Source organism: Aquarana catesbeiana, linkage group LG10 (genome assembly GCF_042186555.1).
Source record: "Aquarana catesbeiana isolate 2022-GZ linkage group LG10, ASM4218655v1, whole genome shotgun sequence".
NCBI lineage: Eukaryota > Metazoa > Chordata > Amphibia > Anura > Ranidae > Aquarana > Aquarana catesbeiana.
The window spans coordinates 3008203-3025269 of record NC_133333.1 but is presented as its reverse complement, the minus strand read 5'-3'; the positions used below and the strand labels follow the sequence as shown (position 1 = coordinate 3025269).

Genomic DNA, 17067 nt, shown 5'->3' with positions numbered 1-17067 from the left:
AGATCCGGTCCTGGGTGGGCGTGCGCCTCCCTTGCTGGGTCATGGGCAGGCGCGGGCCTACCCCCACAAGGGCTCTTTCTGTATTCTTCTTGTCCATCGTTGAGCTGCAGTTTGTCGTTCGGTAAAAGTCAGATTGTATTTTACATTTCTCACAATTCATTGAACGTTCCTTAACCACCAACATTCCAGACTGTCCCGGGGAGCCCTGCCGCAGAGCCTCGATGACCGAATCTTCCCTGCCGTCTACAGCACGGTGAGTACCGGATACCACCATGGATGACCCCACACAGTATATTCCCTCTCCGTCTGATTTTTATTGATTAGAAGTAATATGAGAGCCGATTCACAAACCCATAAAAACGAATGTCTCCATTTATTTTTCCGTATTCTGATTGGTGGAAATGTTTGAGGCGTGTGTAGACGGCGTTGTTTTTACGTGTATAAAGTGCACAATAAACGCCGGTCAGCCGTGTTGCTGAGCGTTTTTTCTTTTTTGGCCGGTCCTATGAAGAGACGGTGTGTGGTTAGGGAGCGCCCAGTACAAACCTTCATCTCGCTTTAAAGCTTTTATCAGTTAAAATAACAGACACAGCCAATGCGTTTCAGGGGGCTGGACCCCCATTTTCACAGCTTGGACAATGTCTGGTGATATATATCAGGGTGAAATGATGCAGAGAGTCGGGATCAACGCTGTAGGTGACAGATCCAGCCGGATGCTCCCTTCCTTGCTTTGATCCCGACTCTCTGTATCATTTCGTCCTAATTATATCACCAGTCATTTTCCAAGCCTTGAAGAAGGGAGTCCCTTCCCCTGAAACACGTTGGCTGTGTCTGTTGTTCCTAACAAACAGAAACATGAGAAAACAAAACTCACATTGGTCTGGCTGATCTGAGCATGTGGTTAGGAGCACATAGTACTAACTTTCATATTGCTTTAAAGCGACCTGTTTCAGGGGACTGGACCCCCCTTTTTCATAGCTTTGACAACGTCTGCTGATATATTGGGGTGAAATGATAGAGCGAGCCAGGATCAATGCTATAGGCGACAGAGCCATCTGGAGATTCACTTGTAGAACACGCTAGCTTTGATCCCGGCTCTCTGTATCATGTCATCCTGATTATATCAACAGTCATTTTCTGAGCTTGATGAAGGGAGTCCCGTCCCCTGAAACATGTTGGCTGTGTCTGTTCCTAACAAAGCTTTTATATGAGATGGACGTATGTACTTGGTTATGCTGACCTCACATGCAGACATTGGTTGAGCGATTGGACCATCATGATCAAGAGGGGCGGCAGTCCAGAACCGGGTCTATGCCATAAACTGAGCGCTGGCTTGGAGGATGTATACATCTTATTTAAACCTCTTCTCACTTCGGTCCAGCTGATCTGGGCATGTGCTTAGGAGCACCTAGTACAAACTTTCATCACGCTTTAAAGCTTAGTTAAAATAACCGACACAGCCAATGTGTTTCGGGGGTGGGACTCCCTTTTTTAAGGTTTGGTAAATGACTGGTGATATATATTAGTGTGTTAGAGAGAGCTGGGATCAAAGCTAGCAAGTGAGCGTCCATCTGGCTCTGTCGTCTATAGCTTTGATCCCAGCTCTATCATTGCATCCTGATTTATATCACCAGTCATTTACCAAACTTTGAAGAAGTTAGTCCCGCCCCTGAAACGCGTTGATTCTATCTGTTGTTCCTAACGAACAAAAATAGGAAAAAACAAAACTACTCACATTGTTCCAGCTGATCCGGACATGTGCTTAGCAGCCGCTAGTACAAACTTTCATCTCGCTTTAAAGCTTTATTAGTTAAAATAACCGACACAGCCAACATGTTTCAGGGGACTGGACCCCTTTTTTCACAGCTTGGACAATGTCTGGTGATATATTGGGGTGAAATGATAGAGACGGGATCAAAGCTATAGGTGACAGATCCAGCCGGATGCTCCCTTCCTTGCTTTAATCCCGGCACTCTCTATCATTTTATCCTGACCAGTCATTTACCAAACCTTGGAGAAGGGAGTCCCAGCCCCTGAAACGCGTTGCCTGTATCCTAACTGTTGGCTTGGAAGACGTATATGTATTATTTAACCTCAACTCACTAAGGTCCAGTTGATTTGAGTGTGTGGTTAGGAGCAGATAGTACAAACGTTTATCTCGCTTTAAAGCTTTATTAGTTAAAATAACAGACACAGCCAACGTGTTTCAGGGGGCGGGACTCCATTTTTCAATGTTTGGTAAATGACTGGTGATTTATATCAGTGTGAAATGATAGAGAGAGCCAGGATCAGATCTATAGGCAACAGAGCCAGATGGACACTAACTTGCCAGCTTTGATCCCGGCTCTCTGTATCATTTCATCCTGATTATATCACCAGTCAATTACCAAACCTTGTAGAAGAAAGTCCCGCCCCCTGAAATGCGTTGATTGTATCTGTTCCTAACGAATAAAAATACGAGAAAACAAAACTACTCGCATTGTTCCAGCTGATCTGGGCGTTTTGGTTAGGAGCAGATAGTACAAACTTTCATCTCGCTTTAAAGCTTTATTAGTTAAAATAACCGACACAGCCAACGTGTTTCAGGGGACTGGACCCCTTTTTTCAGCTTGGACAATATCTGATGATATATTGGGGTGAAATGACAGAGAGAGACGGGATCAAAGCTATAGGTGACAGATCCAGCCGGATGCTCCCTTCCTTGCTTTAATCCCGGCACTCTCTATCATTTTATCCTGACCAGTCATTTACCAAACCTTGAAGAAGGGAGTCCCGGCCCCTGAAACGCGTTGCCTGTATCTGCACTGTGATGGCTCAGAAGATGTATGCGTTTCATTAGACCTTCTCACATCGGTCCCTCGCTATCACACACCAGTTAAAGCTGATCTGGTTTTAGCAGAGGGGGAGGGGAGCTGATATTGATTTTTTTTTTTTTTTTTTTTTATTTATTTATTTTTTGTTATTTTTTTACCTGCTATTTGTAGTGAAATTTCATTGGTAAGTAGGAATTCCTGCAGACAAGGGAATGTATTTTGCTGAGCTTTATCAATAATGGTGAATGTCCTCATGCTAATGGCGGGGTTGTTTGTGTTCTCTGCAGGTGGCGGCACAAGTAGCGAGGCAGCCGGGACCTCCCGCCCCCTCGCCGTATTCTGCACACGACCTGACCAAGGGGCACCCCAATCTGGCTGCTACACCTCCTGGGCATGCTTCATCCCCGGGACTGTCACAGGTAGGTCGGGGGGGGCGGGGACTGACCACCCACCTTTTTATAGTGTCTTGTATCATTGTGAGAGATGTGTTCAGGATCTGTGCATTGTTCTCTGCTGCTCCACATTCCTCCAATCACAGGGCTGCACTTCTCACAGTCTGTGCTTCCTGCTAGTAACACTCCTGTAGACGAGATTTCCCAGCAATGGGTTCTCACGAAATCCTGTGATTTCCCTTTATAACCGGCGCCAATGTTCAGAACTTCTGCCTGAGACCTTTTCCTGGAAAGGTGTGAAATGTCATTAAGGGTAATTGTGAGCCGCCATCTGTAAACAGTGTGAGAGCGCGGATCCCCGCCCCCGCCGCTCCCAATATAGACGGATATTTATAGACTGTGACTGCAACTCAGCAGAGTGCCGAGTCATCCCTCCCCCACCAATCCACCGAGAGTGATGAGTCACAACCTGTACCCGACCAATCAGGTGACCCCAACCGAGAGTCCATACAGATACCGAGAATTACACCCGACATACAGGACAAGAGAAGTAGTACTGTGCAGAGTCCATACATACAGAATAAGAACAGATACCGAGAATTACACCCGACATACAGGACAAGAGAAGTAGTACTGTGCAGAGTCCATACATACAGAATAAGAACAGATACCGAGAATTACACCCGACATACAGGACAAGAGAAGTAGTACTGTGCAGAGTCCATACATACAGAATAAGAACAGATACCGAGAATTACACCCGACATACAGGACAAGAGAAGTAGTACTGTGCAGAGTCCATACATACAGAATAAGAACAGATATCGAGAATTACACCCGACAAGAGAAGTAGTACTGTGCAGAGCCCATACATACAGAATAAGAACAGATACTGAGAATTACACCCGACAAGAGAAGTAGTACTGTGCAGAGTCCATACATACAGAATAAGAACAGATACCGAGAATTACACCCGACATACAGGACAAGAGAAGTAGTACTGTGCAGAGCCCATACATACAGAATAAGAACAGATACTGAGAATTACACCCGACATACAGGACAAGAGAAGTAGTACTGTGCAGAGTCCATACATACAGAATAAGAACAGATACTGAGAATTACACCCGACAAGAGAAGTAGTACTGTGCAGAGTCCATACATACAGAATAAGAACAGATACTGAGAATTACACCCGACATACAGGACAAGAGAAGTGGTACTGTGCAGAGTTCATACATACAGAATAAGAACAGATACCGAGAATTACACCCGACATACAGGACAAGAGAAGTAGTACTGTGCAGAGTCCATACATACAGAATAAGAACAGATACCGAGAATTACACCCGACATACAGGACAAGAGAAGTGGTACTGTGCAGAGTCCATACATACAGAATAAATTTACATCCAGTCTTTTGTGGGCTGGGGGTTGGGATTTTCACTGTCAGATTTATTGATTATTTATTGATTATTGACATCTGATCACTTCTCTAATCTGCCTCCTGACTTTTAACATAAAGTTTTTTCTTCAGGCCTCTTATGCCACAGGACAGAATGCCACGGCCACACTGGTGTATCAGCAGCCACCGCAGACAATGACGACCCAGCAACAGAATCGCTCTCCGGTAAGTGGGCACACGCCCGCCTTGTGTCGTAGGGGGTGATGGGGGCAGGGTCACGGGGTGACACATGTAGATGGGCCAGTCTCTAGAATCCACTTCCAGCTTTGTGTCGTCATGTGACTTCATCAGTAGATTTTATTGGACGATGTTCTGTAATGGCGCTCTCTGATGGGGTAGGGGGGGCTTTGAAGATTCAATATTCTTCATATTGGGGGTTATACTGTGGTCACCTGATGAGTACCGGTCACCCGGATTCACTCTCATACTCTCATCCTCTGATTCAAGGCTTGGATGTTTGGTAATGTTGCCCCTCTCTATAGATGCCATATAGAGGAGTCATCGTCTCCGAGGGGATAGTACTTGGATCAGTCACCTTTCCTGAGAATGGAAAGTGGGTGAGAGGGCCGCAGGACTGATGGGGGTCCGGTAGGAGGGCCGCAGAACTGATGGGGGTCCGGTAGGCGGGCCGCAGAACTGATGGGGGGTCCGGTAGGCGGGCCGCAGAACTGATGGGGGTCCGGTAGGCGGGCCGCAGAACTGATGGGGGTCCGGTAGGCGGGCCGCAGAACTGATGGGGGTCCGGTAGGCGGGCCGCAGAACTGATGGGGGTCCGGTAGGCGGGCCGCAGAACTGATGGGGGTCCGGTAGGCGGGCCGCAGAACTGATGGGGGTCCGGTAGGCGGGCCGCAGAACTGATGGGGGTCCGGTAGGCGGGCCGCAGAACTGATGGGGGTCCGGTAGGCGGGCCGCAGAACTGATGGGGGTCCGGTAGGCGGGCCGCAGAACTGATGGGGGTCCAGTAGGCGGGCCGCAGAACTGATGGGGGTCCGGTAGGCGGGTCGCAGAACTGATGGGGGTTCAGTAGGTGGGCCACAGAACTGATGGGGGTCCAGTAGGAGGGCCGCAGGACTGATTGGGGTCCAGTAGATTTTTATTGACAACAGAATAAATCCAACGCATTTCAGGGAACTAAACATGTTGGATTTATTGTCATGAACAATAAAAACTTACTAGACTATCCTCCTTTCCTGGTGCTTTCATCAATTTTTATATTTCAAACTGTTTTGGGGACCCCCGTGTAGATAGTGCAGCCCCCACAGTTTTCACTTGAAGCCCTTTCCCTTATTTTAATCCTTTTGGTCCAACACTGTACTTACACCCTCACCCTGTATAGGATCCCTATTCATAGTATAGTCCAATCACTACTCAGGTTTATAGAACTAGGGAGCAGTGACCAGTCACAGATCTGAGCTGTTCACAACGAGAATATGAGAAATAAAATTGTAAGCAAAGATTACCATCGGTGAAAGCCACCAGCAAACCCGGAGGGAATGGCAGCTGAAGTCACGTTCAATCGCCACTCTTCCTGTAAAACTCAAAGCAACCTTGGCACATAAAACTTAAATTCTCAAATGAAGGATCTACCTGTACAAAAGACGACTTGCCTTTCCCTTCCACAATACCGAATGGTACTCCTGAGGTTTGCTGGGAAACCAACACTTCCGTAGTGTCCTTCTTCACCTTCTGTAAGCGACAACCGCAAAGTGTTTGTGGTCCTTCTCTTCTACCCCAAGAGCACACCTGAAGATCTTCACACCAGTTCTCGGCCTTCTACTCCTCAGAGGTGTCCTTGTCCGCCACCTGGATGATCTGTCTCTGCGATAACAGACCTCTCTGACCTCCGACTTCAATGTGTTGACCACACTGCACACCTTAGAGGACTTCAGATGAATCCTAAACACCAAGAAGTCATCTTTCATAAAAAACACTTGGGCCTTCTCCAGGATGCTTTTTTTTAAGCCAAGGTCTTCCTTCTCCAGGAGAAGTTGACGAAACCGACTAGTGGTTCCTCCAAATGACCCCTACATTATTACATAGGAGCAATGTGGAGGTCCGCTAGAGGAAACAGTGATTGAGGGTGGCCAGAATAGGGATGTTTGGTAGGTTGGAGAGGGTGAGGATGAACCTTGCTCTGCTTATCTGTTTGTGGCCTATCTCTTCACCCCTGCAAAACTGTTCTGTTCATGAAGGTCCTGACACCAGCTTTTGGTCGCCTTCTCCAAAGTTGTCCCAGTCATTCGGCATCTGGAGGATCTTTTGCTGCAAGAACAGACCCCTCTGACCTCCGAGTCCAATGTGTTGACCACACTGTGCACCTTTGAGGACTTCAGATGGATCCTGAACATCAAGAAGTCCCCTCTGATTTCATCACATCATTTGGGCCTTCTCTGGGATACTATTTTAGGCCAAGATCTTCCTACTTCGGGAGAAATTGATGAAACTACAAGTGGTTCCTCCCTCTGACCCCTTCATCATTACATAGGAGCAATATGGAGGTCAGCAGGAGGAAATGGTGATAGGTTAGTGAGGCTGGCCAGAATAGTAAAGGTCCAATAGAGATGTTTGGGAGGTTGGAGGGGGTGGAGATGAACCTTGATCTACTTATCTGTCTGTGGCCCTGCTCTTTGACACTCCCAAAGAGTTAACGAAGGTCCTTCAAAGATGTCCTAGTCACCTGGCACCTGGTGATCTGTTGCTGTGAAAACAGACCTTTCTGACCTCGGACTCCAATGTGTTGAACACACTGCTCATCTTGGAGGACTTCTGATGGATCCTGAACATCAAGAAGTCATCTCTGATTTCATTGCATCACTTGGGCCTTCTAGGGATACTTTTCAGGCCAAGATCTTCCTACTTCAGGAGAAGTTGATGAAACTACAAGTGGTTCCTCCCACTGACCCCTTCATCATTACACAGGAGCAATGTGGAGGTCAGCAGGAGGAAATGGTGATTGGTTAATGAGGGTGGCCACTGGCCAGAATGGTAAAGGTCCAAAAGAGATGTTTGGGAGGTTGAAGGGGGTGGGAATGATCCTCACTTTGCCTATTACTCCAGCTGCCTTTTCAACTGGCATGACCTGTGCACTTGAAGGTCATCTCTGCTTGTGTAATTATTTGTCATACGCTCAGTTTGGATTGCCAGAATCAGGACACTTTAACCTCAGAAGGTCCATGTATTGGTTATTTAGCCACCTACTGAAGCAGGAAACTCATTGATGCAATGTCTTCTGTGTCTGGTCACAGCTATGGGCGGAGGGCTCTCTGCAAGCAAAGGTTCTGTGAAGTAATTTCTTTATTGACTTCAAACATTTTCCAAGAAAGTTCCTTGTCTGATAAAATCTGCCAGATACCGCAAGGATTACAAAAGAAACTGAGAAAGGAGCTGCCTATGGAACTAAGCTTTCACTCACCGTAAAGAGGACCTGTCACACCCTGGGTTATTGAAGCAAACCGCATTCTGCTCTAAAAAATCAAAATACAAGTTCTAACCCCTGACATATCCAAATGATGAACACAAAACAAACGTTCAGCACTCTCCCCATATAATCCCTCAAAATGTGCAAATATTATCAAACCTACACCCCTAAATCTGCAATATTACCAAAACTACACCCCAAAATCTACAAAACATACCAAACCTACATCCCAAATGTTCAAATAAGACCAAACCTACACCCCTAAATCTGCAAATATCAAACCTAGACCCCCAAATGTGCACATATCAAACCTACACCCCTAAATCTACAATAATACCAAATCTGCAATACTACAATATTTACACCTCCAAATCTTCAAATATTACCAAACTTGCCCCCCAAATCTGCAAAAAATACCAAACCTACATCCCACATGTTCAAATACGACCAAACCTACACCCCTGAATCTGCAAATACCAAACCTACCCTCCCAAATCTGCAAATATCAAACCCAGACCCCCAAATGTGCACATATCAAACCTACACCCCTAAATCTGCAAATGCCAAACCTAGACCCCCAAATGTGCACATATCAAACCTACACCCCTAAATCTGCAAATATCAAACCTAGACCCCCAAATGTGCACATATCAAACCTACACCCCTAAATCTGCAAATGCCAAACCTACACCCCCAAATGTGCACATATCAAACCTACACCCCTAACTCTACAATAATGCCAAATCTGCAATACTACAATATTTACACCCCCAAATCTTCAAATATTACCAAACTTGCCCCCCCAAATCTGCAAAAAATACCAAACCTACATCCCATCCCACATGTTCAAATACGACCAAACCTACACCCCCAAAATGTGCAAATACCAAACCTACCCCCCTCAAATCTGCAATACTACTGCTGCCTTCCAGCTCCTGAGTGAACTTTATGAAGTTCTTCCCATCCCCCTCCTGTACGGAGCTCAGTCATGTGTCAGGCGGGGGTTACCAGTATGAGGTTTGGCAGAGAAGCAACTGTCAGTGGTCAGGTGATCTCCTCCCTCCTAGGGACTTGTCACCCCCAGACAGGCAGATCAGCTAAATTGGACCGAATACGGTCCTTTCACAGGTAAACCGGCACATGCGGGTTCTTATATTCTTGTATTGATCGAGTGGTTGTGATAGGTTGGGGAGCGCAGGGTACTGTGAGGTAGATGGTGAGCTCCGCCCACAATATGGCGGACGCCACTGACGGGCATAGTGTGATGTATTGAGCTGTATGTCCGGAGGGCCAGGTGGAAGGGATTGCACACCTTGTCATTGGTCCCTTCACCTGCCTTCTGATGACATTGTCCCAGACTGAGCCCTTCTGAGTTCATCCACCAGCTAGAGCTCCACCCCCATGTCAGAGTTATAGTCTGGAGCGGCAGAAATGTTCAGAAATTGGGGGGTCCAGATAAAATTCTGGGGACACTTTCAGGGTTAATAAGGTGATTCAGAGTGCAGTAACCCATCGCAACCCGTCCAAAATTGTCTTCCTGAGGTGTTCATGGCTAGGAAGACCCTCTTCAAGGGGGACAAAGGACTATGCATGGCCTGGGTGTGGGGAAGGGCATGGCAGGGGTATGGCCTGGGTAAGGGTAAGCTAAGACATGAGTGGGAGGGGCATGTACTGGGTAAGGTAAGACAGGAGTGGGAGGGGTATGTACTGGGTAAGGTAAGACATGAGTGGGAGGGGTATGTACTGGGTAAGGTAAGACACTAGTGGGAGGGGCATGTACTGGGTAAGGTAAGACACTAGTGGGAGGGGCATGTACTGGGTAAGGTAAGACACTAGTGGGAGGGGCATGTACTGGGTAAGGTAAGACACTAGTGGGAGGGGCATGTACTGGGTAAGGTAAGACACTAGTGGGAGGGGCATGTACTGGGTAAGGTAAGACACTAGTGGGAGGGGCATGTACTGGGTAAGGTAAGACACTAGTGGGAGGGGCATGTACTGGGTAAGGTAAGACACTAGTGGGAGGGGCATGTACTGGGTAAGGTAAGACACTAGTGGGAGGGGCATGTACTGGGTAAGGTAAGACACTAGTGGGAGGGGCATGCACTGGGTAAGGTAAGACACTAGTGGGAGGGGCATGTACTGGGTAAGGTAAGACACTAGTGGGAGGGGCATGTACTGGGTAAGGTAAGACACTAGTGGGAGGGGCATGTACTGGGTAAGGTAAGACACTAGTGGGAGGGGCATGTACTGGGTAAGGTAAGACACTAGTGGGAGGGGCATGTACTGGGTAAGGTAAGACACTAGTGGGAGGGGCATGTACTGGGTAAGGTAAGACACTAGTGGGAGGGGCATGTACTGGGTAAGGTAAGACACTAGTGGGAGGGGCATGTACTGGGTAAGGTAAGACACTAGTGGGAGGGGCATGTACTGGGTAAGGTAAGACACTAGTGGGAGGGGCATGCACTGGGTAAGGTAAGACACTAGTGGGAGGGGCATGTACTGGGTAAGGTAAGACAGGAGTGGGAGGGGTATGTACTGGGTAAGGTAAGACATGAGTGGGAGGGGTATGTACTGGGTAAGGTAAGACACTAGTGGGAGGGGCATGTACTGGGTAAGGTAAGACACTAGTGGGAGGGGCATGTACTGGGTAAGGTAAGACACTAGTGGGAGGGGCATGTACTGGGTAAGGTAAGACACTAGTGGGAGGGGCATGTACTGGGTAAGGTAAGACACTAGTGGGAGGGGCATGTACTGGGTAAGGTAAGACACTAGTGGGAGGGGCATGTACTGGGTAAGGTAAGACACTAGTGGGAGGGGCATGTACTGGGTAAGGTAAGACACTAGTGGGAGGGGCATGTACTGGGTAAGGTAAGACACTAGTGGGAGGGGCATGTACTGGGTAAGGTAAGACACTAGTGGGAGGGGCATGTACTGGGTAAGGTAAGACACTAGTGGGAGGGGCATGTACTGGGTAAGGTAAGACACTAGTGGGAGGGGCATGTACTGGGTAAGGTAAGACACTAGTGGGAGGGGCATGTACTGGGTAAGGTAAGACACTAGTGGGAGGGGCATGTACTGGGTAAGGTAAGACACTAGTGGGAGGGGCATGTACTGGGTAAGGTAAGACACTAGTGGGAGGGGCATGTACTGGGTAAGGTAAGACATGAGTGGGAGGGGTATGTTCTGAGTAAGGGTAAGGTAGGACATGAGTGGGTGGGGCATGTTCTTGTGGGAGGGGCATGTTCTGGGTAAGATAAGACATGAGTGGGAAGGGCATGTATTGGGTAAGAGTAAGGTAAGACACTAGTGGAAGGGGCGTGTTCTGAGTAAGGGTAAGCAAACATGAGTGGGAGGGGCATGACCTGGGTAAGGGTAAGCAGACATGAGTGGGAGGGCCATTATAATCTGCCCTCCTCCCCCGTTGTCAAGGACTGAAGATGTCCTAGCAGCAGAAGCCATGTCCATATAAAGGAGAGGACTAAAGCTGTGTCGGAGTTCTCCTTTATGCCTGATCCCAGTAAGCTGAAACCGGATTGGTTGCTGCACTTCCACATGTGTGCTGCCCCCCCCCCTCCCTTTGTCGTCTTTATGAATAAGGCTGCAGAGGAAGGGGGGGAGGGGTAGTTGTATAAGCTCCGCCTCCTCAGACGTGTGGCGGGATATGTAGCAGCCGCTTGCAGCCTGCCCCCCCTCCCCCGCCTGTGTCTTGTCTGCTGGCTGTGTGTGAGCTCCGTGTCACCTCTCCTTTGTGATTGTCTTCTCGCTCCTCTCTATAGTTTGCAGCTGGACCGCGGCCGACTCATCACCAGGTACCGTAAACCGCCACCATCCCCCCATGTCTGCCACCGCTCACCCGCCCTCCGTTCACCCACTAACACTGTATGTGTCGGGAGCCAATGAGAACGGCCGGGGCCGTCCACAGCTTCATGTCAGGTTGTTGGGGAAATTGATCAAAATTCATCAATAATCAATAAATTCTGAATAAATTGGCTTCAATATTCTAAATGGGGGAATGCAGCGAGAGGATGGTGCGCGGTCTCCTTGGCTCCCGTCTTTTGATGCATTCACTTATATAGGATTGGGGGGTAATTGGTGCACAGTCTGCCCCCTGCTGGCAGAGGGAACACTGACATGTCTCATGGTTTGTGGGGAATGTTTTGCTTTCAGCCGAATGTAATAATTATAAATGTTTACTCCTTGATCAGCGCCAGGATCATCCCACCTAGACTGCGCCATGGCGGTGCAGGACGCAGAGTTCCCTTCTTATAGGGTCTAGGAGAAAATCACCCACCACACATGGGTATTATGTAGATTGAATAGAGAGAAGTCCTATGAGGGTTGCCACAGCAGAGGACATTATAGACCTACCCCCCCCCCCCCCCAATCATGTGGTATTCCTGACCCTACAGTGGGTTGGTTGTATTGTTAGGAGCGTGGCCCCTGTGGTGGGGGAGGGATGTGATATGGTTTCCCGTATTCAGTCCATTGCTGACACACACGGTAAGTGGCGGCTGCTGCGTGCTTTGTGAGTCTCTACTGGGGGGTCCATAACACCGGAAGAGCCGGAATTGGGCCTCACCATCAATCATAATGCTAAGCAATGACCCCCAGAGACGGTCGGTCATGGCCTCTGATGCAGCCTTGTCATGTGACCAGTGTTTTCCCCACAATTGCACCCGATAGATATTGAAGGAATCTTTGTGTGTGTTCTGCCCCCCGGTGGTGGTTTGCTGCATCTGCGCTGATTGTAGTTCGAGGTTCAGATTGGGTAGAGAATATGGCTTTGGTTGCTGCAGTTTCCCCTATGTAACATTCATGTATGAGACCCTCCTTGCAATGTCCGTGGCAGGAGGATAGACCTGGGAAATCCACACCAGTGCCCCTGAGATGTATATAAATGTTATGGGTTCCTTCTCTGCCAACGGCTGGCCAACCAAAACGGTACCTGACACTTTTTTGGGGTGACCCTTTCAATGTTTTAAGTGGTTCCACCTACATTACAGAGGAGATTAAAATTGGCTCGCTCTTCTCCTCCTGCCCTGAGGTAGAGGTGATCCTCCTATATTGGGTGTACAATAGAGGCTGACTAGACCTTTAATATACTGTACTGTGTATATATAATATCCTAGATGAGCCAGGTACGAGACTGCCCCCTTGTCAGGCTGAGGTGCCCCCTTGTCAGGCTGAGGTGCCCCCTTGTCAGGCTGAGGTGCCCCCTTGTCAGGCTGAGGTGCCCCCTTGTCAGGCTGAGGTGCCCCCTTGTCGGGCTCCCCCTTGTCGGGCTCCCCCTTGTCGGGCTCCCCCTTGTCGGGCTCCCCCTTGTCGGGCTCCCCCTTGTCGGGCTCCCCCTTGTCGGGCTCCCCCTTGTCGGGCTCCCCCTTGTCGGGCTGAGGTGCCCCCTTGTCGGGCTGAGGTGCCCCCTTGTCGGGCTGAGGTGCCCCCTTGTCGGGCTCCCTTTTGTCAGGCTGAGGCGCCCCCTTGTCAATTGCCCCCTTGTCAGGCTGTGGCGCCCCCTTGTCAATTGCCCCCTTGTCAGGCTGTGGCGCCCCCTTGTCAATTGCCCCCTTGTCAGGCTGAGGCGCCCCCTTGTCAATTGCCCCCTTGTCAATTGCCCCCTTGTCAGGCTGAGGCGCCCCCTTGTCAATTGCCCCCTTGTCAGGCTGAGGCGCCCCCTTGTCAATTGCCCCCTTGTCAATTGCCCCCTTGTCAGGCTGAGGCGCCCCCTTGTCAATTGCCCCCTTGTCAGGCTGAGGCGCCCCCTTGTCAATTGCCCCCTTGTCAGGCTGAGGCGCCCCCTTGTCAATTGCCCCCTTGTCAGGCTGAGGTGGGAGGATTGTATATGTGTGTTCTTTTTCTGATTGCTGTGTAACTTCCCATTCACTCTCCCTTATCTCTGCTGTCCTCAATCAAGGGAGGATTCCGACCCATCCAGGTAAGACTATTCTGTATTTCCTCTATAAATGGACTGGAAGCAGGCCTATCAAATGGGCAGTAACCCATAGCAACCCGATTTGCTCTTTTATTGTCTGAAAGCAGTCAGATTGGGAGAAGGTGATTGCCCATTGGCAGTGGTGGGGTTACATTTCACATTGCTTATTCACTAGTTGTCGGGGGGGTTGAGTTCAGTGGTGTGACCAGCCAATCACAGCTCTTAATTAGCCTGATACATCCCTACCCAGATGGGTTCTGATTGGTTACCCATTTTTAGGATACAGTAGTCCTGTTTCTGTCCTATTCGCTCTCTTCCTGGGTATACCTTCAGTCTGTCAGTTACATGTAGAATAGTTTGTGCCCATGCCGCCACCACGGATGGAGAATTTCATTTGTTTCTGTACGTTCTTCTCTTCTGCAGTTTTTCCAAAGGCCACAGATCCAGCCGCAGCGTGCCACCATACAGAATAGTAACCCCTCCATCCGAACAGGTGCGCAGACACCCACCGCCGTCTATCAAACCAACCAGCACATCATGATGGTCAACCATGCCATCCCGATGCCATATGCAATGACGCAGGGTCCTCAGTACTGTATACCACAGGTACCAGCACCGTTCACTGGGCCGGCTCCACCTACGCCGATTCACTTCTCACTCTTTTCTCCTTTATCTTTCAGTATCGACACAGCGCCCCCCCTTATGTAGGACCTCCACAGCAGTATCAAGTGCAGCCTCCGGGCCCCAATCCCTTCTACCCCGGCCCTGGACCTGGAGACTTCCCCTCCCCATACGGTATATACACAAAAGAGTTTTCTTCCTCCTTAGCCCACTTGTGTGAAATAAAAGATCCTTGTTTCCACATGGCAAATGTTTATGTGCGGGTTGTGGCATTGCTTGGGTTTTTATGTTTATATAGGTTCAGGTTGAGTCCATATTCTAAGATAAATATCTTTAACTGAAGGCTGTAAGTTAATGTTTGGTCTTCCATAGTATAAGTAATACAAGATGAAGTCAATCATGGAAACAGACCAACACGCTTCAGGAGACAAAGGTTCCCTCTTCAGGAGACATGGGAGAAAAGGCATGGGTTCCCCCCTTTAAGAGACATGGGGGAGGAGGCATGGGTTCCCCTCTTCAGGAGACATGGGGGAGGAGGCATGGGTTCCCCTCTTCAGGAGACATGGGGGAGGAGGCATGGGTTCCCCTCTTCAGGAGACATGGGGGAGGAGGCATGGGTTCCCCTCTTCAGGAGACATGGGAGAGAAGGCATGGGTTCCCCCCTTCAGGAGACATGGGGGAGGAGGCATGGGTTCCCCCCTTCAGGAGACATGGGGGAGGAGGCATGGGTTCCCCTCTTCAGGAGACATGGGGGAGGAGGCATGGGTTCCCCCCTTCAGGAGACATGGGGGAGGAGGCATGGGTTCCCCTCTTCAGGAGACATGGGGGAGGAGGCATGGGTTCCCCCCTTCAGGAGACATGGGGGAGGAGGCATGGGTTCCCCTCTTCAGGAGACATGGGGGAGGAGGCATGGGTTCCCCCCTTCAGGAGACATGGGGGAGGAGGCATGGGTTCCCCTCTTCAGGAGACATGGGGGGAGGAGGCATGGGTTCCCCTCTTCAGGAGACATGGGGGAGGAGGCGTGGGTTCCCCCCTTCAGGAGACATGGGGGAGGAGGCGTGGGTTCCCCCCTTCGGGAGACATGGGGGAGGAGGCATGGGTTCCCCTCTTCGGGAGACATGGGGGGAGGAGGCATGGGTTCCCCTCTTCAGGAGACATGGGGGAGGAGGCGTGGGTTCCCCCCTTCGGGAGACATGGGGGAGGAGGCATGGGTTCCCCCCTTCAGGAGACATGGGGGAGGAGGCGTGGGTTCCCTCCTTCGGGAGGCGTGGGTTCCCTCCTTCGGGAGGCGTGGGTTCCCTCCTTCGGGAGGCGTGGGTTCCCTCCTTCGGGAGGCGTGGGTTCCCTCCTTCGGGAGGCGTGGGTTCCCTCCTTCGGGAGACATGGGTTCCCCTCTTCAGGAGACATGGGAGAGGAGGCGTGGGTTCCCCCCTTAAGGAGACATGGGGGAGGAGGCAGTCCCCCCCCCCCCCACCCCTCTTCAGGAGGCATGGGTTCCCCTCTTTAGGAGACATGGGTTCCCACCATTGTACAGTCTTGATTTCAGTGCTGTATTTACCGTTATACGGTCTTGATTTCGGTGCTATATACACAATTATCAGTCTTGATCCTGTATACTGGGACTGACCTGACGAATAAATCTTATGTTGTAGGGACCCCCTTTTACTCCAGTCAGCCGGTGTACCAGTCAGCGCCTATCCCCATAGTGCCTCCACAGCAACCACAACAGCCACCACCTCCCGCCAAGAGAGAGAAGAAGACGGTGAGTGATCCACCTCCCTCGCCCATAGTGCTGCCGTATGACGGACATTATAAAGAAGCACCGCTCACTCACATGGTCATTTCTCACATCTGTTCCAGATTCGAATCAGAGACCCGAACCAGGGTGGCAGAGACATCACAGAGGAAATCATGTCAGGAGGGGGCAGCAGGAACCCGACTCCCCCCATCCTCCGGCCCAGCTCTACTCCAACTCCTCCTCAGGTAAGGGAGAGGAGAGGAGGCGGCAGGTCTATACGGGGGGGGTTATGATGATGGACTGCACTTCTCTGGATGGAGAGACATGTGCTATTATCTGTTGGTGGGGCTGGGGCTAGGTGTACGGGGCTGGGAGAAGTAAAAGGTCCTTCTGTACATTGAAATCATTCAGTCTTTGTCTGCTACAAATCCCCTGTGAGTGGTAAAATCTGTGGATGGTGCGCTCAGTTCCAGTGATTTTTTTTTTTTTTTTTTTTTTAATTTGCGTCCATTTTCAAAAGACACAAATAAGTCAATTCATAGCAGATAAAGGCCCTGTGAGTATAGAGTGTTTAGTATTTATCAGTGAGTTCTTGAGTTGGGAGTGAGTGCAAGCTCCTGTGTCCAGCATAGATCAGGATATACTGTGTGATGATGTGTGTGTATTTGTTGTTTCTGATTGTAATGTGTCT

General features: G+C 49.7%; 1 protein-coding gene across 1 annotated transcript in view; it reads left to right on the top strand.

Moving 5' to 3' along the window:
- Positions 1-17067, top strand: part of EIF4G3 (eukaryotic translation initiation factor 4 gamma 3) — a gene marked incomplete in the record, with an annotated part of 86864 nt that overhangs the window by 34816 nt on the left and 34981 nt on the right. The window contains 7 exon segments of the mRNA XM_073601479.1: positions 190-253; positions 3101-3232; positions 4731-4835; positions 14441-14623; positions 14698-14812; positions 16291-16400; positions 16499-16621. Coding sequence (XP_073457580.1) covers positions 190-253; positions 3101-3232; positions 4731-4835; positions 14441-14623; positions 14698-14812; positions 16291-16400; positions 16499-16621 — 832 coding nt within the window.